Source organism: Aquarana catesbeiana, linkage group LG13, assembly GCF_042186555.1.
Source record: "Aquarana catesbeiana isolate 2022-GZ linkage group LG13, ASM4218655v1, whole genome shotgun sequence".
Lineage (NCBI taxonomy): Eukaryota > Metazoa > Chordata > Amphibia > Anura > Ranidae > Aquarana > Aquarana catesbeiana.
Genome location: NC_133336.1, coordinates 236,098,017 through 236,120,972, shown reverse-complemented (window position 1 = coordinate 236,120,972; position 22,956 = coordinate 236,098,017). Strand labels below are relative to the sequence as shown.

Below are 22,956 nucleotides of genomic sequence, written 5' to 3'. Positions count from 1 at the left end.
GCTCAAGCTTGCCTTGCATACATACGGTCACACAAAAGTTCTCTGAACTTTCCTCCATCAAGAACGTGGTGACGTACAGCACTACGACAAGCCGAGAAAATGAAGTTCAATGCTTCCGAGTATGCGTCTAATTGTTTCCGAGTATGCGTTATTTTTTGTGCGTCCGAATTGCATACACACAATCGCATTTTCGGATAGGAACGAAAAATAGAGAACCTGCCCTAAATCTTTGGCTGGCTGGAATTCTGCCAGCAAAAGTCCGATGGAGTGTACACACGGTCGGAATTTCTGACCAAAAGCTCACATCCGACTTTTGCTGGCGGAATTTCTGATCGTGTGTACGGGGCATAAGACGCCAGGGACTGATTCAGCCCATCAGTGACCTAAACATTTTGGGTGGGATGAAATAATATAGGACATAAAATTAGTCATTTTTGGTTAAAAATCTGCAACAGCTAATCCGAGTTTGGTTTACTGAAGTCAGATTAGGGATATCCTCACTGGTAGGTTGCTAAAAGCTACTGTAGTTTGCACCTCGGTCTTTTGCCTTATTGAAGGAGCTTACAGACACCTGTGGACGCAGCAAGTGCTCAAGCTGCTGGTCTCTGTGTGGTTGCATTGCCAACAGGATACTTGAGGACTTGAAGAGTATATTAGGAGCAAGATCTCATGTAGACATATATAGACAGGGCAATAGAAGGAGGGAGGGCAGGGGATGAGGGTCCAAGCTGTCAGGATAGGGTGTCCCTCCCACCTCACTGACCTCCTCCTATCCAGCCCCCTCATCTTCTTTTATGGCCTGGGTTTCAAGTTCTCTCTTTGCTTTTCAGTCTGAGCGCCCTGGAAAGGTGACCACCAGTCGTCCCCAGACTCTCGCCTCCGTCTCCATCAGCTCAGGGAGACCGTCGCCTGATCCCCCCTCTGAGTAGAAGTGGAGCTGCCTCCCCAGAAGGACAGCTGAAGGAGCTACCTGTCCACCCAACGCCAAGCCTTTACCTGTAGGGGCGGAGAGGGGATTTTGTTTTTATCCTCCCACATTCCTCCCCCACGTTGACTTTAAATTGGGACCGGAATTGGTGACCTGTCGACTCGTTGGAGCGTAGCGAGAGGATGAAGGGGCCATGGCTGGTTCTGGCAGCTCTGTGCCTCTCCCTGGCCAACTTGGGCGCCAGGGGTGAGGACGGGCTTGACTTTCCAGAGTATGATGGAGAGGACAGGGTCATCCACATTAGCCTGAAGAACTACAAGGCTGCCCTGAAGAAGTTCGATGTCTTGGCGTTGCTCTACCATGAACCTATTGAGGATGACAAAGCCTCACAAAGGCAGTTCGAAATGGAAGAGCTCATTCTGGAGGTACAAGGAGGCATGAGAAGACATTTTTTTTCTACCTTGTAGATAGATTGCCGCAAAAACACGGGTTTGGGTACATTTTAGTGGGTCACAAAGAAAGTCCACATTCTCAAAATTTTCTTCTACACTGCTCCACTGAAAGGCATCACAACTTACTATACTGTATCCCGGACGGACCCCCAATTAAAGGGATTGTCCACCTACTACAGATAAGTTTAACTAAATGGATTGTGCACGCCCTCCTGTAACTTTTACTAGAGATCCAGCTTTATCCATAGCTTCCTTCTGTCGTTGTTTTAGTTACGTAATAATACAATGTTGCTTGTCTTTCTTTTGACTCCGTTACAATGCAGCTGTCCATTCTATGTTGGGTACAGTCGTATCAAATGAGCTGCTTTGTGTCCCCTCCCACTGCAATGTTGTCGGTATACAGCTAAAAAGAAAAGAACAAAGTATATATATATATATAGATATATATATCTATATCTATCTATCTATCTATCTATCTATCTATCTATCTATCTATCTATCTATCTATCTATCTATCTATCTATCTATCTATCTATCTATCTCTATAGATATATAGATCTATATATCTATATATATATATATATATATGTATATATATATATATTTTTTTCATATATATATATATATATATATATATATATATATATATATATATATATATATATATTAGATATATATTTATTTATTTTTTCACAAAAAAGTTACAAGAGGATGTGTACAAACTAATAAAATAAAGCCAAATTTTCTGGTGTGGACCACTTTCACACTATTACCTAAAATTATGTAAATACAATGAAATAATTGTCAGATATGGCAATCATAGCAATTATGTTAACAAGACATTTCAAAAGTTACATATAAAAAATACTGTATATGGCATATAATTTATCTGGGGTTTGGGTCCTGATATTGCATAAAAGTATTTCAGTATGAGCACAAGTTGTCAGATGATATATTTAATGACCGGTATTGTATTGCATTGTATTATATTATTATGTTATAGTGTATAGCATTCCTTTACAATATATAACTTGTTGTAACAATTTGCATCTATTGGCCTTTTCCTGTCTGCCTGCTTTTTATAAGGCCCTCCCATTGCACCTCCGCTTTGCTCTAGGAGCTCTGTCAGTATAACTTCTCCATTGCTTATGCTAACATCTTGTTTTCCTGAGGCCCCTCCTCCCCATATGTTTTTGCAATTTGGAACATTCCAACAGGCTAGGTAGGGATTGGATGGAAGTGCTCTCACCAATCACAGCTCGGCTCTCTGCAAAAATCTGAGATTTGTGCTGAGTCAACACAGCAGATTGGTTAATGTTACAGCTGCTGTTCAAAGGGCTACATGGGCACATTTTTTTTAGTATATCCTTAAATTAGTTCAGACATTAACCCTTCTGTGTTCAAATGGTAACTGCAACACCACGTAGATTCATTGCTCTAAATATATTCTAGCAAAAGTAGAATTGGATTTTTAAAGGGTTTGTCTACTCAAAGCTGATCTTCAATGTTTGGTAGATACTAGAGGGTTAAATTGCCCGATCGCCTCTTCTATCTCTGAAGGACTCTATAAGTGAGATCTCTGTGCTGAGTTCCTGGATCTGTACACCTGGTGTGCAAATAATGAGGGATTCCATCCATCCCTGTACTGAGTTTCCGGGTCTGTACACCTGCTGTGCCCATTATGAGAAGCTCCCAACACCCCTGTGCTGAGTTCCTGGGTCTTAACACCTGCTGTGCCCATTATGAGGAGCTCTCACCATCCCTGTACGGAGTTCCTGGGTCTGTACACCTGCTGTGCCCATTATGAGGGGCACCCATCATCCCTGTGCTGAGTTCCCAGGTCGTAACACCTGCTGTGCCAATTATGAGGAGCTCCCACAATCCCTATGCTGAGCTCCCTGGTCTTTACACCTGCTGTGCCCATTATGATGGGTTCACACCATCCCTGTGCTGAGTTCCCAAGTCTGTACACCTGTTGTGCCCATTATGAGAGATTCCCATCATCCCTTTGCTGAGTTCCTGGGTCTGCACACCTGCTGTGACCATTATGAGCAGTTCCCACCATCCCTGTGCTGAGTTCCCAGGTCTGTACACCTGCTGTGCCCATTATGAGTGGTTCCCACCATCCCTGTGCTGAGTCCCTGGGTCTGTACACCTGCTGTGCCAATTATGAGGGGTTCCCATCATTCTTGTGCTGAAATCCCAGGTCTGTACATCTGCTGTGGCCATTATGAGGGGTTCCGATCATCCTTGTGCTAAGTTCCTGGGTCTGTACACATGATATGCCTATTATATTACGGAGAATAAAACAGGAGAACAACAAGATGGGTGGGAACAACCAAAACTCCAAAATGGACAGGAGCAGAGCTAGGAATTGTGGCAGGGAGTTCTTGCTGTTGAAGTATTTTTAAGGCATACATGAAGCCAGGAGCCCTCTCAGCTCGCCAGACTCAAAGTATAAAAAAATATCACTTTAGGGTGGACTAGCCCCTTTAAAACAAACTTCCTTAAAACAAACTTGTCTTCTTGTAAAAAAAAAAAACATGGCGTTGATGATCCACTGCCTGAAATAATGCCAAATCTTTTTTGAACCTTTTATCCATCCTTAAGTGGTTAGTCCACACCAAGCTGATGAGTTTTGGATGGTAGATGGACCTCACCTCTATTTGTAATGGGCTTCAGAGGTGAGATATTTGCTCCAGAGTTCCCAGTAAGCAAGAAGGGGATGGAACTGTTGATGGGGAGCTTGACGTTATAGTCTCTGAAATAAATAATGTATATAGGGCATCTCAGTCCAGGAAGGGACTGGTGACCCTGGATTAGGCCTGAACAAAGACATATATATATATGAGGACAGATCCACTTTAGGTCTAATACCCACTGATGGTTAAAATCTCACAGTAGTTGAACATGTCTTCAATAGTTGACTTAGTGGTTTCACTCAGGGAATTATCCTATGTGTGTAGCAAGGGAATAACAAGTTTCCTGTCCCAAGTTCTTTTGAAGGCCCTGGGTGAACTTCTAAGTTGACGTTGGAGGTTTGATTCTCATTTTTCATTGGATGTTTATACGTTTTGCTGGAATTGTCTGCTGTTTGGGTGGCTCTGTTAAAATAGGAGTTGACAACTATGGGGACACCAGCCAACTGTATTGTGCTGGGGGAGGGGTTTACTGGATCAGTACACTACTAAACTATATCCTTGCAGATAATTGGACAGTAAGTCAATCGTGTATTGCAAATATCTTCCCACAATATGGCCTTTGCTTTAGCCATCTCCCAATCTTGTCAAATTTTCATAGTCTCCATGGATGTAATTTAAACATCTTCTGTGTTGTAATTTAGCTATACTGGTCCTTTAAAACACCAAACAACGGATTTCCTTTATTATATTCTAGATTAATTGTTTATACCTTGGAATTATTGCAGGGTCTACCTTGGACTAGTGGAATCTCCAAGCTTTTGTTTCTTATCTTTTATCTAACTAACCCCAACAATGAACCTTTTGCCCTAGATCAGTGGTCTCCAAACTGTGGCCCACGGGCAACGATGGAACACTCTTCCTCCAACTGACACCAACAATGGAGCATGATTCCTTCCACTGACATCAATGATGAAACATTATTACTCCCTCTGACACCAAAGATGGGGCACTATTCTTCCCACTAATACTAACAATGCGCCACTGTTCCTCCCACTGATACCAATGATGAGGCACTATTCCTTCCACTGATTCCAATGATGGGGCACAATTTCTTCCACTGACACGAATGATGGGGCACTATTCCTCCCATTGTTACCAATGATGTGGCACTATTCCTCCCACTGATAGCAATGATGGGGCACTATTCCTCCCAGTGATAGCAATGATGGGGCACTATTCCTTCCACTGACACCAATGATGGGGCACTATTCCTCCTCCCACTGAACACCAAGCCTGAGGCATTGTTTGCTCTCAATGACACCGGGATCCTTTCTACTCCTAGTGGCCACAGTCGCCCCCCCCCAAAAAAATGTTAAGGACATTAAACTGGCCCTTCGTTTAGAAAGTTTGGAGACCCCTTTTCTAGATAATATCTGTCTTCTCCACAAGCTGAATTTCTTGAACCATATTTTGGAGAATATTCACTTTTAATTGGCATAAACTGTTACGGGTTAGAACAAGATCCCATATAATGGTTCTCACAGGGCTGTCCTTAAGTACTGCCATATAGTAGATGCACCAGAAGCAGAAGTTTGACTAATAGACATAATAGGTAGGACTGTGGGTTGCATGCTGGGTAGGTGGCTATCTCTTTACCTATGTTATCATGGGAGTATTGAGTCCAATTTTCGCTAGGGACCCCATTGATGTATGTTCCATGTATAGGATTCTTCTCACAACCCAAAAAAGTACTAGTTGGTTATATGTCATCTTACTAAACTGGTCCCAGTTTAAATTTCATGAGTGTAGGAGACATGAAAGTCGGGTCATCCATTGCATTTTGCTGATAGTCCAAATAGGAGAGCTATTCAAGGTTTATCATGAATTGTCATTTACTCATTGGCACTAAACATACATAATTAGGATGCCAATATGGTCGCCTGACCCAGTAAAAGTGTCTCCAGGGATTTACTTGTCCCCAGTCAGTATTTGGGATGGTAGTGGTAGAAGTTATTGTCTGTCTTCCAGATCTTTCACAGAATTTGAAATGTTTGACCTTAGCTCCAAGGGCTGGCTCATCATTAAATCTCTGTAAGACATTTTAATTCTCCTGCAGTTGCCAGATGCAAGCTTGGTTATTCTACCATGGCGAGAAGTCTTATGTTCTATACTGATGTTTCCAATTTTTTTTAACTCAACTTGTTTTCATGTCTTCAAACCTATAGACCAGGCTTTCTCAACTAGGGTTCGTCTAGCGATTGCTCAGGTTATCCTAGACTGTAGACGATTGACCACCTATTGCAAGTAAAACCTAAGTAGTGGGGAAGAAAATCTGTAGCTGATTGACCACCTATCGCAGATTTCTCAACCAGGGTTCCTCAAGAGGTTGCTAGGGGTATCTTAGACTGTAGCGGATTGACAGCCTATCGCAGATTTCTCAATTAAGGTTCCTCCTAAAGTTTCTAGGGTTACCTTAGACCATAGCTGATTGAACACCTATTGCAGCGTTTCTCAACAAGGGTTCCTCCAGAGGTTGCTAGAGGTTCCTTGATCAATGAGCACTTTCCGCCTCTCAGATAAGTTCCCACTGACACCATTGATCTTTTTAGCTATCTGTAAGGGGGTAATTCTTCCCAATGACCACAGGTGTAAGGAGCATTCTTCCCACTGACCATCATACTAATGTATCATGAGTCGTACATATAGTAAGTTTTAGCAGAGGTTCCCTGAGACCAGAAAGTTATTTCAAGGGTTCCTCCAAGGGTTGAGAAGGGCCGCTAGAGACCATACATAGTGTATTCTATATGTATGAGGGGGTTTAGCTTCCAGCTCTTTGAAGCTTCCCATTGGTACTCCTTATACGTGCATGAATTTGTCATGGTTTCCACCTTTGCCAAAGTTAGGACCCTTCAGGAACCCAATGCCCAACTTTTAAAAAATTATTTGGATAGCGTGGTGAATGGTAAGAACCTTGATCAACTCTTTCCTGCCATCTGTGATCTGTGTCCAAACATGGGATATGCTAAGCAGAACGTGGTGCTCTCCAGTCGGATTTGGCCTTGTCTGTGGTGTCAGAACAGGAAGTAAAGGAAAATCTCTCCACTTCCTGTCTATGGTGTCAGAGCAGGAAGTGAAGGGAAATCTCTCCCTTTCCTGTCTATGGTGTCAGAACAGGAAGTGAAGGAAAATCTCTCCACTTCTTGCTATGGTATCAGGGGAGGAAGTGAAGGGGAATCTCTCAACTTCCTGTCTATGGTGTCAGAACAGGGAGTGAAGAAAAATCTCTGGTGTCAGAACAGGAAGTTAAGGGAAATCTCTCCACTTCCTGTCTGTGGTGTTAGAACAGGAAGTGAAGGAAAATCTCTCCACTTCCTGTTAGTGTCAGAGCAGGAAGTGAAGGAAAATCTCTCCACTTTCTGTCTATGGTGTCAGAACAGAAAGTAGTGAAGGTGGATTCCCCAATGGGGACACACGCAGTAAGACATAGTAAAAAAAAAAAAAAAAGGAAGGCCACAGTTTCACTTTAATCACAACATAAAATGAGGAAGGATCTCCCCGTTTCTTGTCTATTTGATGGGTTGTCAGACAGAACAGGAAGTGAAGGAAAATGGCTCCACTTCCTGTCTTTGGTGTCAGAGCAGAAAGTGAAGGGAAATCTGTCCACTTCCTCTCTATGGTGTCAGAACAAAAAGTGAAGGATGATCTCTCCACTTCCTGTCTATGGTGTCAGAACAGGAAGTGACGGGAAATCCCTCCACTTCCTGTCTATGGTGTCAAGAGCAGGAAGTGAAGGGGAATTCTCTGATGGGGACACAGGCAGTAAGGCAGATTTAAAAAAAGCAAGGCCAGAGTTCCACTTTCATTCAGAACATAAAGTGAGGAAGGATCTCCCGGCCCATTTGTTGTCTATTTGATGGGTTGTGAGTGAGACAGAACAGGAAGTGAAGGAAAATCTCTCCACTTCCTGTCTATGGTGTCAGAACAGTAAGATAAGGAAAATCTCTCCACTTCCTGTCTATGGTGTCAGAACAGGAGGTGAAGGACAATCTCTCCACTTCCTTTCTGTGGTGTCAAAACAGGAAGTGAAGGAAAATCTCTCCACTTCCTGCCTATGCTGTCAGAGCAGGAAGTAAAGGGAAATCTCTCCACTTGCTGTCTATGGTGTCAGAACAAGAAGTGAAGGTGAATTTTCTGATAGGGACACAGGCAGTAAGACAGATTTTAAAAAAAAGCTAAGGCACAGTTCTACACTTACTTAAGAACATAAAGTGAGGAAGGATATCCCCATTTCTTGTCTATTTGATGGGTTGTGAGACAGAACAAGAAGTGAAGGAAAATCTCTCCACTTCCTGTCTATGGTGTCAGAGCAGGAAAAAAAGGATAGGCTCTCCACTTCCTGTCTATGGTGTCAAAACAGGACGTGAAGGAAAATCTCTCCACTTCCTGTCTATGGTGTCAGAACAGGAAGTGAAGGAAAATCTCTCCACTTCCTGTCTATGGTGTCGGAGCAGGAAATGAAGGGAAATCTCTCTACTTTCTGTCTATGGTGTCAGAACAGGAAGTGAAGGTGAATTCTCTGATGGGGACACAGGCAGTAAGGCAGATAAAAAAAAAGCTAGGGCATAGTTCTACATTTAATTCAGAACATAAAATGAGGAAGGATCTCCCCATTTCTTGTCTATTTGATGGGTTGTGAGACAGAACAGGAAATGAAGGGAAATCTTTCCACTTCCTCTCTATGGTGTCAGAACAGGAAGTGAGACGCAATCTCTGCACTTCCTGTCTATGGTATTAGAACAGGAAGTATAATCTCTCCACTTCCTGTCTACGGTGTCAGAACAGGAAGTGAAGGTAAATTCTCTGATGGGGACACGGGCAGTAAGGAGGCAGCTAAGATTGATTTGCTCTTTGTGACTTTGTGAGGGAGATTTGCCCTCACACCCTGTCCAGGTGACAAACAGAACAGGAAGATGAATCTTCTCTATGGGGACACAGTTGGCAAGGTATTCTAACCCTCCCATGTTATGTCCAAGGTGTAAAAAAAAAAGGTTTTGGCTAGAGTTGGGCTTTGGGTGTCTTCTACCGATAAGAGGCAGAACTCCGGGTAAAGCGAAACTCTTTTTTTTTTTTTTTTGTCAGATTCATTAAATAAATTAAGCCAATTTTTTTTCGTCGAGTAGATATATTGACATGTCTGTATCTGGTGGGAGGGGCTTGCCGATCTCTCGTAGCTTACATTATGTAAGTCTATATCCATGCAATCAGAGCACGATGATACGGTTGATATATATATAGAGAGAGAGAGATTATATAGCATGATGAAATTGGCGCTCCACCGATATTTGGCATTCAAGAGGGGCGGTAAAAATAGCACAGGCTCTAAGGTTACAAAATCGAATTCCCAGCGCTGGCAGGAGACAGGTTCGCGGCGTGTCACATTTCAGTACAGTATGTGCCGCTCAATAAGCTTCCTGAGCCTCTTCCACTGGACGGGGCGCACTGTAATCCTCCGAACGTCCCCACCTTGTACGAATCCAGATTACTGGTGGATTTGCTGATACGTTGAAAATGGGTACATGGAAAAGATGGCAATACACCATGCAATCTGATTGTACGATTATCTGTAAATATAGCTAAACTGTTTAATGTGTATGACTTCGGGCAGGCCCTTCGCGCTACATAATTGCCGACTTTAAAACAAAGTTGTAACATTCATCTTCATTCATCCTCATAAACCACCCCAAGAACCCCCAAACCCCCTCCACCTGAACCCCCAAACCCCCTCACCTGAACCCCCAAACCTTCTCACCTAAACCCCCTCCACCTGAACACCCAAACCCTCTCACCTGAACCCCCAAACCCCCTCCACCTGAACTCCCAAACCCCCTCCACCTGAACCCCCAAACCCCCTCCACCTGAACCCCCAAACCACCTTCACCTGAACCCTCAAACCCCATCCACCTGAACTCCAAAACCCCCTCCACCTGAACCCCCAAATACCCTCACCTGAACCCCCAAACACCCTCCACCTGAACCCCCAAACCCCCTCCACCTGAACCCCCAAATACCCTCACCTGAACCCCCAAACACCCTCCACCTGAACCCCCAAACCCCCTCCACCTGAACCCCCAAATACCCTCAACTGAACCCCCAAACACCCTCCACCTGAACTCCCAAATCCCCTCCACCTGAACCCCCAAACCACCTCCACCTGAACCCTCAAACCCCATCCACCTGAACCCCCAAACACCCTCCACCTGAACTCCCAAACCCCCTCCACCTGAACCCTCAAACCCCATCCACCTGAACCCCCAAACCCCCTCCACCTGAACTCCCAAACCCCCTCCACCTGAACCCCCAAACCCCCTCCACCTGAACCCCCAACCCCCCTCCACCTGAACTCCCAAACCCCCTCCACCTGAACTCCCAAACCCCCTCCACCTGAACTCCCAAACCACCTTCACCTGAACCCCCAACCCCCCTCCACCTGAACTCCCAAACCCCCTCCACCTGAACTCCCAAACCCCCTCCACCTGAACCCCCAAACCACCTTCACCTGAACCCTCAAACCCCATCCACCTGAACTCCAAAACCCCCTTCACCTGAACCCCCAAATACCCTCACCTGAACCCCCAAACACCCTCCACCTGAACCCCCAAACCCCCTCCACCTGAACCCCCAAATACCCTCACCTGAACCCCCAAACACCCTCCACCTGAACCCCCAAACCCCCTCCACCTGAACCCCCAAATACCCTCAACTGAACCCCCAAACACCCTCCACCTGAACTCCCAAATCCCCTCCACCTGAACCCCCAAACCACCTCCACCTGAACCCTCAAACCCCATCCACCTGAACCCTCAAACCCCATCCACCTGAACCCCCAAACACCCTCCACCTGAACTCCCAAACCCCCTCCACCTGAACCCTCAAACCCCATCCACCTGAACCCCAAACCCCCTCCACCTGAACTCCCAAACCCCCTCCACCTGAACCCCCAAACCCCCTCCACCTGAACTCCCAAACCCCCTCCACCTGAACTCCCAAACCCCCTCCGCCTGAACCCCCAAACACCCTCCACCTGAACCCCCAAACACCCTCCACCTGAACTCCCAAATCCCCTCCACCTGAACTCCCAAACCCCCTCCGCCTGAACCCCCAAACACCCTCCACATGAACCCCCAAACACCCTCCACCTGAACTCCCAAATCCCCTCCACCTGAACCCCCATCCCACATCACTCCCTTTGTTCAAGCTGCCAGTTGGTTCTTGGCTCCTCTTCATAGACGGTGGGCTGGGGTAGCAATTCTGGGAAACCTGGGCCTCTATAGCAGTGGTCTCCAAACTGCGGCCCAGGGGGGGCCAGATGTTCCTTTGCTTACCTGTATCCAGCCCTTGAGGCTCTTTCTACTGACACCAACAATGAGGCATAAATCCTCCCACTGACACCAACATTGGGGCATAAATCCTTCCATTGACACCAACAATGGGGCATAATTCCTTCCACTGACAAAAATTGGATATAAATCCTGCCACTGACACCAACAATGGGGCATGAATCCTCCCACTGACACCAACAATGGGGCATAATTCCTTCCACTGACACCAACAATGGGGCATAATTCCTTCCACTGACACCAACAATGGGGCATAAATCCTCCCACTGACACCAACAATGGGGCATAATTCCTTCCATTGACACCAACAATTGGACATAAATCCTCCCACTGACACCAACAATGGGGCATAATTCCTTCCACTGACACCAACAATGGAGCATAAATCTTCCCACTCACACTAACAATGGGGCATAACTCCTCCCACTGACACCAACAATGGGGCACTATTCCTCTAACGGACACCAACTATTTCTCCCCCTAATACCAAAGATGGGACATTGTTTTCTTCTACTGGGCACAGTCCGGCCCCCCTAAAGTCTGAAGGACAGTGAACTTTGCTAAGAAAGTTTGGAGACCCCTGCTCTATAGGCTCCTCTTCCTGATAATGGGATCTCAGAGTGTCCCTGACTGATGGCTCCACTCAGCGGACATTTTGGGTAAGCCTGTGTCTCAGTGATACCCCATGCTTTCCTCAATCCTTCCATCAGTATAGAGCTCTGAAGTGGACTGAGAAGAAGTCCAAAGGACCCCTAAACTAACTCACCTCGCTTCTTTCCACAAAACTTTTGAGGGTCCAGGAAGAGGACCTACATATGGCCTGATGGGAAGCTGACAAAGAGCATCGCCATGCTGTGGGAGGATTCGGGGTTCTGACTTTGCAGGGGGAAGTCCATATTTGCCAAAACATTAAGTAATCATCAGGGAAAAATCAGAGGCTTTGTTGCTTTCTGCTTAAACCTATTATTATTATTATTATTATTATTAATAATAATAATAATAATAATAATATTAATAATAATAATAAGTTATTGTGTGCCTTTATTATTATTATTATTATTAGTGCTATTATTATTATTATATTTTGTATTTTATATGTACTATTAATATAAAATTGTGTGTTTTTTATTATAATTATTATTACTCCTTTCTGTTAAAGTGAACCTGTCATTGTAACCACTATAAGGAAAGTACAATTTAATCTAGGGACCTAATCCTAATAAAGTTTATAAACAACAACAAAACTTGATAAACAACATTAATATTGAATTGATATATAATATTTAAAAAAAACTTTAAAAATGAATTAATGGTGTTCAGGTATAAGAAAATGGGGAGTCGGAGGGTAATTTCCAAGCAGTCAGATATATGCGTCGGAGTATGCAGTACTGTAAAATAGCTGGAGGCATTGTAGCAAATGATCTTACTTTTAAGGCCACTTGGCTGTTGCTGAGTGATCAGCAGTGGAAAAAACTGGGGGTTTGAGATATATATATATATATATATATATATATATATATATATATATATATATATATATGAGGAAAAAGAAAAAGAGAACACTACACCACATTAATAATAATATTATCATTAGTATTAATAAGAATAAATTATAATAAATAAAAATCTACTACTACTACTAATAATAATAATAACAATAATAATAGTAATAATAATTGTTATTATTATTATTTATAGAAAATTCTATATATATATTCAATATTTCTTTCTATTTTTTTTTTTATCCTTTTCGATAATCCTTATAAAAAGAGATTTCAGATAACAATAATTCTGCAACCAGAATCCAGAGAACACCTCACATGGTCACTGGAAGTGTACTTCCTGATCCTGTGCTGAGCAGTGCCCTCTCACTGTCTGTTCCATGTGAGTAAAGAAAAAGAGACCCTAAATAATAATAACTTATTATTATAAATCTTTTTTTTTCCCTATTTTTTATATTACATTTTTATTAAATAAATATTAAATAAATACATATATTTATATATATTTATATTGATATATCAATATATTTACACTTCCTGATCCTGTGCTGAGCAGTGCCCTCTCACTCTCTGCTCCCCGTATCACCAATCACACTGAAAATTCCAAATCAGGTTTAATTCTGATTGGTGGTTATACAAAATGTCTTAGTAGATTGTCCAGCAGACGATGTCCCCTTGCTTTGTAGAGAATTTCTCTCACTTCCTGTGGTGTTTCCAGGACAGGAAGTGAAGTGAAATCTGCCCAAAAAAGACACAAAGAAAAAAACGGAGCAGTTTTGGCCGTCATGTGGACCCCTGTGGCTCTGATTCATGAAGTTGTGACAGCATTTCAGGAATGCTAAAGTGGGACTCAATAAATATTTGGGCATGCTTTATGTGTGCCTCTAGAGGCAGAAAGGAATAACTGCAGGAGACAGCACTGGAGAGGAGGTGAGGATTGCAGCCAGACCCGCTTTTTTTTGTATCCCTTTTTGAGACTATTACATCTTGATGCAACATGGAGCGTTGTGTGAGCTGGAGTGACAACGAGTGATACCAGAATGTGTTTTATTCATTGGTGGATGAATATCCAAATCTCAGATATCCCAAACTCCTGGCACAGGGACCGGGAGAGGACAGAATTTTAATCCGCGGTACTGACAGTTCGGTGATGTCCAATTCCTTGGCACCGAGTTCTCCGCATTGAGAACCCATCGAAATCCTAGAGCTCCTCTAAGTGTCCCGATGTTACAAAGTGTTCCTAACACTAAACCTGACCCCTAAAATAACACCTTTACTCCTAACCCCGCCCCCAACACTTAACCCTTAACCCCCCCCCAAGACTTACCTAACCTAAAAAACCTAACCCCCTAATACCTGACACTAAGCCTTAACCCAAAAACCTAACTCCCTAATACCTGACAATAAGCCTTAACCCAAAAACCTAACCCCCTGATACCTGACACTAAGCCCTAACCCCCCAATACCTGACACTAAGCCCTAACCCAAAAACCTAACTCCCTAATACCTGACACTAAGCCTTAACCCAAAACCAAACCCTCTAATACCTGACACTAAGCCTTAACCCAAAACCAAACCCTCTAATACCTGACACTAAGCCTTAACTCAAAAACCTAACCCCCTAATACCTGACACTAAGCCCTAACCCCCTAATACCTGACACTAAGCCTTAACCCAAAAACCTAACCTCCTAATACCTGACACTAAGTCTTAACCCAAAAACCTAACCCCCTAATACCTGACACTAAGCCCTAACCCCCCAATACCTGACACTAAGCCCTAACCCAAAAACCTAACCCCCTAACACCTGACACTAAGCCCTAACCCCCCAATACCTGACACTAAGCCTTAACCCAAAAACCTAACCCCCCAATACCTGACACTAAGCCTTAACCCAAAACCAAACCCCCTAATACCTGACATTAAGCCTTAACCCAAAAACCTAACCCCCTAATACCTGACACTAAGCCTTAACTCAAATCCTAACCCCCTGATACCTGACACTAAGCCCTAACCCCCTAATACCTGACACTAAGCCTTAACCCAAAACCAAACCCCCTAATACCTGACATTAAGCCTTAACCCAAAAACCAAACCCCCTAATACCTGACACTAAGCCTTAACCCAAAAACCAAACCCCCTAATACCTGACACTAAGTCTTAACCCAAAAACCTAACCTCCTAATACCTGACACTAAGCCCAAACCCAAAAACCTAACCTCCTAATTCCTGACACTAAGCCCAAACCCCCTAATACCTGACACTAAGCCCTAACCCCCTAATACCTGACACTAAGCCTTAACCCAAAACCAAACCCCCTAATACCTGACATTAAGCCTTAACCCAAAAACCTAACCCCCTAATACCTGACACTAAGCCTTAACTCAAATCCTAACCCCCTGATACCTGACACTAAGCCCTAACCCCCTAATACCTGACACTAAGCCTTAACCCAAAACCAAACCCCCTAATACCTGACATTAAGCCTTAACCCAAAAACCAAACCCCCTAATACCTGACACTAAGCCTTAACCCAAAAACCAAACCCCCTAATACCTGACACTAAGTCTTAACCCAAAAACCTAACCTCCTAATACCTGACACTAAGCCCAAACCCAAAAACCTAACCTCCTAATTCCTGACACTAAGCCCAAACCCCCTAATACCTGACACTAAGCCTTAACCCAAAAACCTATATACTGAATATTATGGGGTCTACTTATACTCTACTTTTATAATTTCATTTCCTATGATCCTCAGCGCCATCTAATGGTCATATTGTGGTATTTTTCATGATTGAGATATTTCAAGAAAAATACTTCATTATGGCCACTAGATGGCGCTGACTTCTATAGGAATTTCTTAGGAAATGAACGTATGTAGTAAAGTATGCTGAGAATTGGTCACAGCTGGCTGAGCACTCGTTACATTCATCCAATGAATTTGATATAAATTGATGGCCCCGGGGGATGTCAGGGGTCACACTTCTGGCCTCCTATATCTCATAGGTCGACCTCCACTGCTTTATTGGGAACACCCACCTCATCCAGCATTAGAATGAGCCAAGTCCGCACAGTTCTGTGACTTAACATAGCGCCGCCCTGCTGTCAGAGCCAAGAAATACTGATTTGGGGGGAGAGATGCGGCAGAATGACAGGTGTCATTGTGACAGGAAGTGAGGGGAAAGCTCCCCAATGGTGTCACTGTGACAGGAAGTGAGGGGAAAGCTCTCCAATGGTGTCACTGACAGCAATAAAAACCTGGCAGAGATTCTTAACCCTCCCCATTTAGTTCAAAGGTAAAAGAGTTTTGACCCCCTGCGTTGTTTCCTCCCAATATGTTCATTTTGTCCATGCCCTCTTTTGTCTGCAAAAATTCCTCATCTTCACCCGGGAGTCTGTCTCCAGCCCCTCCTGGACTGAAACGGCTTACTCTGATTTCACCGCACACTGTGAGCGTCTTACCATGTGCATTAGAAGCTGCAGTGAGTCAGATAAGAGCCCCGCCCCATTTCCTGGCTGGAGGACGTCCAGCATCATCTAGTATTTTTCTCTCCAGCATGACGGTCCCTGGCCCCTCCCCTTCCCATTTATTGGATTTCAGTTCTGTCAATCATGAAGGCTCAGCATCACATGTGGGCGGTCCTCGTCCAAATATAATGCCCACCTCTCCAGACTGACACCCACCCAATCAAGGCATTTTGATGTTTGCATAACTCCTCCCACCATATCTCCCAACTTTTTGAGATGGGAATGAGGGACACCTATTAGCGAAAGTATGTAGGCAAAGGACACACCCCCTGCCACGCCCCCTTAAAGGAGAATTATATAGAAAAAGGATTAGTTAAATCCACACATGATTTTTTTTTTTTTTAACCCCTTCTCTTCTTTTATACTGTCTTTTTAAATTTACAAATGCAGCAATCTAGATTTTGGATGAATTTAGGGACAGAGCTTGGATCAGGGCTGAGGGCTCTTCAAAGGAGTACTGAGGCGGGGCACTGTGATGTTTTCAGGAAGCCATGTACAGCCCCTCCCACCAGCCATGATCTGCCTACATTTCATAGATAAGCACAGAGACCCAGTGAGGACATCACTGGGTCTAAAATAACATATGTCATGGAAACGGAAAGATTTTTATTAAAAAAAAAAAAAAAAACATAAAAAAAAAACTTGATGAGAGGAGGAGGGAGGAAGCTGGGGAAACAAAGTGAGATGGATTAAATGGCAGCTTTCAGGAAATGCAACTGATACTTTGTAACTATTTTCTTATTATTTGAATATTATTATTATTATTATTAATAATAATAATAATAATAATAATAATAATAATAACATTATTATTTTTATTATTACTATTATTTGATTATTAGTATTATTTGATTATTATTATTATTATTATTATTATTATTATTATTATTATTAATAATATTAATATTATAAATAATATTATTATTTGATTATAAATATTATTAATAATATCATTATTCAGGATTTATATGATGCCAACAGCTTGGGCAGAGCTTTAAAATATAAAGGGAGACAGTACAGCTACAATATAATACAAGAAGCACAGAGAACCAGAGATGACATCACTTGGTCTAAAAATGTAATGAAAATGGGAAGATTTCTATTAAAAAAAAAAAAAATTAATGAGGAGAAGGGAGGAAGCAGAGGAAACAAAATGAGGATGATTAAACTTTAGCTTGCAGGAAATGCAACTGATACTTTGTAACTATTTTCTAATTATTTGAATATTATTATTATGAATATTATGATGATGATGATTATTACTATTATTGTTATTATTATTATTATTATTATTAATAACAATATTATTCAGGATTTATATGATGCCATCAGATTGAGCAGAGCTTTAAAATATAAAGGGAGACAGTGGAGCTACAATACAATACAAGAAGCACAGAGAACCAGAGATGACATCACTGGGTCTAAAATAAGATATGTCATGAAAAGTGGAAGATTTAAAAAAAAAAAAAAATTAATGAGAGGAGAAGGGAGGAAGCAGAGGAAACAAAATGAGGATGATTAAACTCCAGCTTGCAGGAAATGCAACTGATACTTTGTAACTATTTTCTAATTATTTGATTATTATTATTATTATTATTATTATTATGATTTTTATTATTATTATTATTATTATTATTATTATTATTATTATTATTATTACTATTATTATTATTATTTTTATTTTTATTATTATTATTAATATTGTTATTATTAATATTATTATTATTCAGGATTTATATAATGCCAACAGCTTGGGCAGCGCTTTAAAATATAAAGGGAGACAGTACAGCTACAATACAGTACAAGAAGCACAGAGAACCAGAGATGACATCACTGGGTCTAAAATAAGATATGTCATGAAAACTGGAAGATTTTTTTTTTTTTTTTTAATAAGTAATGAGAGGAGGAAGGAGGAAGCAGAGGAAACAATATGAGGATGATTAAACTTCAGTTTGCAGGAAATGTGACTGAAACTTTGTAACTATTTTCTAATTATTTGAATATTATTATTATTATTATGAATATTATTATTATTGTTATTATGAATATTATTATTATTATTATGAATATTATTATGATTATTATTCATAATAATAATATTGTTGTTATTAATATTATTATTCAGGATTTATATAATGCCAACAGCTTGGGCAGCGCTTTAAAATATAAAGGGAGACAGTAAAGCTACAATACAGTACAAGAAGCACAGAGAACCAGAGATGACATCACTGGGTCTAAAATAAGATATGTCATGAAAACAGGAAGATTATTATTTAAAAAAAAAAAAATTAATGAGAGGGGGGAGGGAGGAAGCAGAGGAAACAAAATGAGGATGTTTAAACTCCAGCTTGCAGGAAATGCAACTGATACTTTGTAACTATTTTCTAATTATTTGAATATTATTATTATTATGAATATTATTATTATTATATTATTATTATTATTATTATTATTATTATTATTAATAATAATAATATTCAGGATTTATATGATGCCAACAGATTGGGCAGAGCTTTAAAATATAAAGGGAGACAGTGGAGCTACAATATAATACAAGAAGCACGGAGAACCAGAGATGACATCACTGGGTCTAAAATAAGATATGTCATGAAAACTGGAAGATTATTATTTAAAAAAAAAAAAAATTAATGAGAGGGGGGAGGGAGGAAGAAGAGGAAACAAAATGAGGATGATTAAACTCCAGCTTGCAGGAAATGCAACTGATACTTTGTAACTTTTTTCTAATTATTTGAATATTATTATTATTATTATTATTATTATTATGATTATTATTGCTATGATTAGTATTATTATTATTAATAATATTAATAATAATAATAATAATATTAATGTTATTAATATTATTATTCAGGATTTATATAATGCCAACAGATTGGGCAGAGCTTTAAAATATAAAGGGAGACAGTACAGCTACAATACAATAGAAGAGGCTTAGGAGGGCGCTGGTCATAAGAGCTTACAATCTAATCCTAATTAGTCTCTCTTTTAGACAAGTGAAGGAGACAGGGAAGTGAAAAATGGTGAAGGGGAGGGGCGCTGTCTAAATATAAACCAAGAAAATGAAAAAAATTCACAGCAGCAGCACCAGGTAAAAACCATTCCGAAGTTGCACTTTAAATAAAGCTGGTGGCCCTCGGCGTACCTTTATAAGGCGTGCTGGGGCAGGCCGGGCAAGTGTCTCCGCTGACTCCAGTAAAAAAATGTTGCCCTGCCCTCCCTTGCTCTCAGGCCAAACGACGAGCCTGTGGCCAAGAAAGGCCTTTTTTTTTCGGCTGGCAGATGGGAGATGTGTTGAGTGGAGCTGGCGTGCATACCACCGCCTGTGCACTGCTTAGGTTACAGGCTGAAATGCACCATCAGGGAAAAAGGGCTCCTCACTGCATGGCTACACATGGTCTGAGCTCCGGAAAAAGAACCCTCCGGCTTAGAGGGAGCTGAAATCTCCTCTCCCCGAGCCGAACTGGCCGTACCTTCCAGGGGACGGACAAAAATAGACCCTTTTATAAGGTCCCTGACTGTAACCTGGCCTCTCCCTAGAGTCCTGATGCTGCTTTTTCTAAAAGACCAAGACTAAGTCATTCTATGGACCGGATGAAAATGCCTTTTAAAGGCTTAGTCCACCCAAAACTAATATTTCAGAGCTGGGGGTTTCTGCAATGTTGCATCTGTCTCTGATTAGGGGTTTCCGCCTTTCCTGTGCTAAGTTCCCGGGTCTGTAGACTTGCTGGGTCCATTATGAGGGGTTTCCCACCATCCCCGTGCTGAGTTCCTGGGTCTGTAGAACTGCTGGGCCCATTATAAGGGATTTCCACCTTACTGTGCTGAGTTCCTGGGTCTGTACACCTGCTGTGCCCCATATGAGGGGTTCCCCCCATTCCTGTGCTGAGTTCCTAGGTCTGTAGACCTGCTGGTCCCATTATGAGGGGTTCCCACCTTACTGTGCTGAGTTTCTGGGTCTGTACACCCGCTGTGCCCATTATGAGGGGTTCCCACCATTCCTGTGTTGACTTCACGGGTCTGTACAGCTGCTGAGCCCATTATGAGGGGTTCCCACCATCCCTGTGCTGAGTTTCCAAGTCTGTAGACCCGCTGTGCCCAATATGAGGGGTTCCCACCATCCCTGTGCTGAGTTCCTGGGTCTGTAGACCTGCTGGGCCCATTATGGGGGGTTCCCATCAACCCTGTACTGAGTTCCTAGGTCTGTAGACCTGCTAGTCCCATTATGAGGGGTTCCCACCATCCCTGTGCTGAGTTCCCAAGTCTGTAGACCCGCTGTGCCCAATATGAGGGGTTCCCACCATCCCTGTGCTGAGTTCCCGGGTCTGTACACCTGCTGTGCCCATTAAGGGGGGTTTCCAGCATACTGTACTGAGTTCCTGGGCCTGTAGACCTGCTGGGCCCATTATGTGGGGTTCCCACCATCCCTGTGCTGAGTTCCCGGGTCTGTACACCTGCTGTGCCCATTATGGGGGGTTTCCAGCATACTGTACTGAGTTCCTGGGCCTGTAGACCTGCTGGGCCCATTATGTGGGGTTCCCACCATCCCTGTGCTGAGTTCCCAGGTCTGTACACCTGTTGCAAACAACCTTATCCATGTGTGTGTTTAACATTTTAAAAACCTACTGTATGTACATGTGGGAAGTCATATTGTACATGTGGGAAAACGCTGCTCTGTGCTCCTTCCAGTGCTGACTACACAGATAAGGCTTGGCACTTGGCCATGTGATCTCTGCCGACGAATAGGAAGAGCCAGTGTGAACCTGTTCCTCCCCAATACCACATAACCGAAATTTCAATTGATTATGTAAGCAGCACTGGAGAGAGTCTGCCGCAGCCTTTTCTCCTCCAAAAGAGTAATTATCTCATACCTGCTTTTGCTCGAAGTTTATCTATCACAGCAGGATCGTTTCGCATCACTGGAAGATGTATTCTTATGCTTTGTATGCTTTTCTTCTTTACGTCCTTATCAATGCACTAAAACAATACTCTTTGCTCTCCCCCTCCTCCCTTCTTTTTCCCCTTTTTTATCTTTTTCCCTAGTTAGCTGCCCAAGTCCTGGAAGATAAAGGTGTCGGCTTTGGGTTGGTGGACTCCGAACATGACGCTGCCGTAGCCAAGAAGCTAGGTAAGAAAACAATCAATTCGCCTACCAATATTAGATGCAATTTTTTGGCGAGCCAGCCGGCCATTCTACTTCCTCTGTTAAACACAATGAATCAGCCTATAGACATCAGACGCATTATTGGCGAGCCAGCCAGCCAGCCACTAGACTCCTTCTAGCCACATGAATATGAGAGGAAAAAAGCGCTCACATTGCCTCATCCGTAAATAATTTGGAAATACAAAAAAGAGGGGCTCCAAAAGGTAACTCAAGGTCGGACTTTAAAGGCACAGTAAACAATAAAGATATGAAAAAAAATTAATATTTATTGAAACATAGATGTAAATATATACTTAGTATAAGAAGGGACATATAAAGGTTGTATAAATATGAGAGAAGATAGTCCTTCAATAAAAAGTGCTTAATAACGATCCAAGCCAAATTGTTGTCATTCAAAGAGTTTATATTATGACACTGTAAAGATAATCCCCTGGGAGAGAGCGAGATACATCTCACTCTCTCCCAGGGGATTATCTTTACAGTGTCATAATATGAACTCTTTGAATGACAACAATCTGGCTTGGATCGTTTTTGAGCACTTTACTTGGGTATAGCTGAGCCTCCATATTGGTCACTCTGGATTGAAGGACTATCTTCTCTCATATTTATATAACCTTTATATGGCTGCTTTTTGTTCCCCATTCTATATATTATCCCCTTTCTGAGGTTAATAAATTAGGATACCCATCTCTTTAAACCAGCAGTCGGCTCCTAAGAATCCTCGTGTTGCGACTTGCTCTTGTTGTGAGCCAACCCTTTCTTTATTGGAAACTTTTCCCTCTTTGACCACTTGTTGAACAAGGCTGACTCTCCTGCAAGATAGTGAGACCATTTTCCTTTTCTTGCAACCAACGAATCCCGAATGTGTCCTGAAGAAGCTTAACAGCGAAACGCGTTGACGCACTAGGGCTCACATCATATATCATGCATCTTTATGTATATGATTTTTAACTTTTTTTCCTATGTCCCTTCTTATACCATATATATATTTATATCTATGTTTCAATAAATATTAATGTTTTTTCATATCTTTATTGTTTACTGTGCCTTTAAAGTCCGACCTTGAGTTACCTTTTGGAACCCCTCTTTTTTGTATTTCCTTTTAGCCACAGTCAAGGTGGACCTGTAGAATGTTCTCTGAAATAGATGTTCTATTGTGTATGCAGATGAGAATCAAAAGGTATTGAAGCTAGATGTATAGATGTATATGTATATTAGGGGGCTGGTTGTATGGATTGGGGGGGGGGGCGGATTACGGGCCGTCACTGGTTGTGGTAATAGCCAGTAAAGTCATTTTTTTTAGAAGAAGGTAAGTATTAGAGT

At 42.1% G+C, this 22,956-nt stretch overlaps 1 protein-coding gene across 1 annotated transcript in view; it reads left to right on the top strand.

Moving 5' to 3' along the window:
* Positions 1 to 804: 804 nt before the first annotated feature.
* The window catches only part of CASQ1 (calsequestrin 1), a 96,576-nt gene continuing 74,424 nt past the window's right edge, over positions 805 to 22,956 (top strand). The window contains exons 1-2 of the mRNA XM_073609552.1: positions 805 to 1,353; positions 21,513 to 21,597. Coding sequence (XP_073465653.1) covers positions 1,111 to 1,353; positions 21,513 to 21,597 — 328 coding nt within the window. The 5' untranslated portion in view covers positions 805 to 1,110. The remainder of the gene's footprint in view (positions 1,354 to 21,512; positions 21,598 to 22,956) is intronic.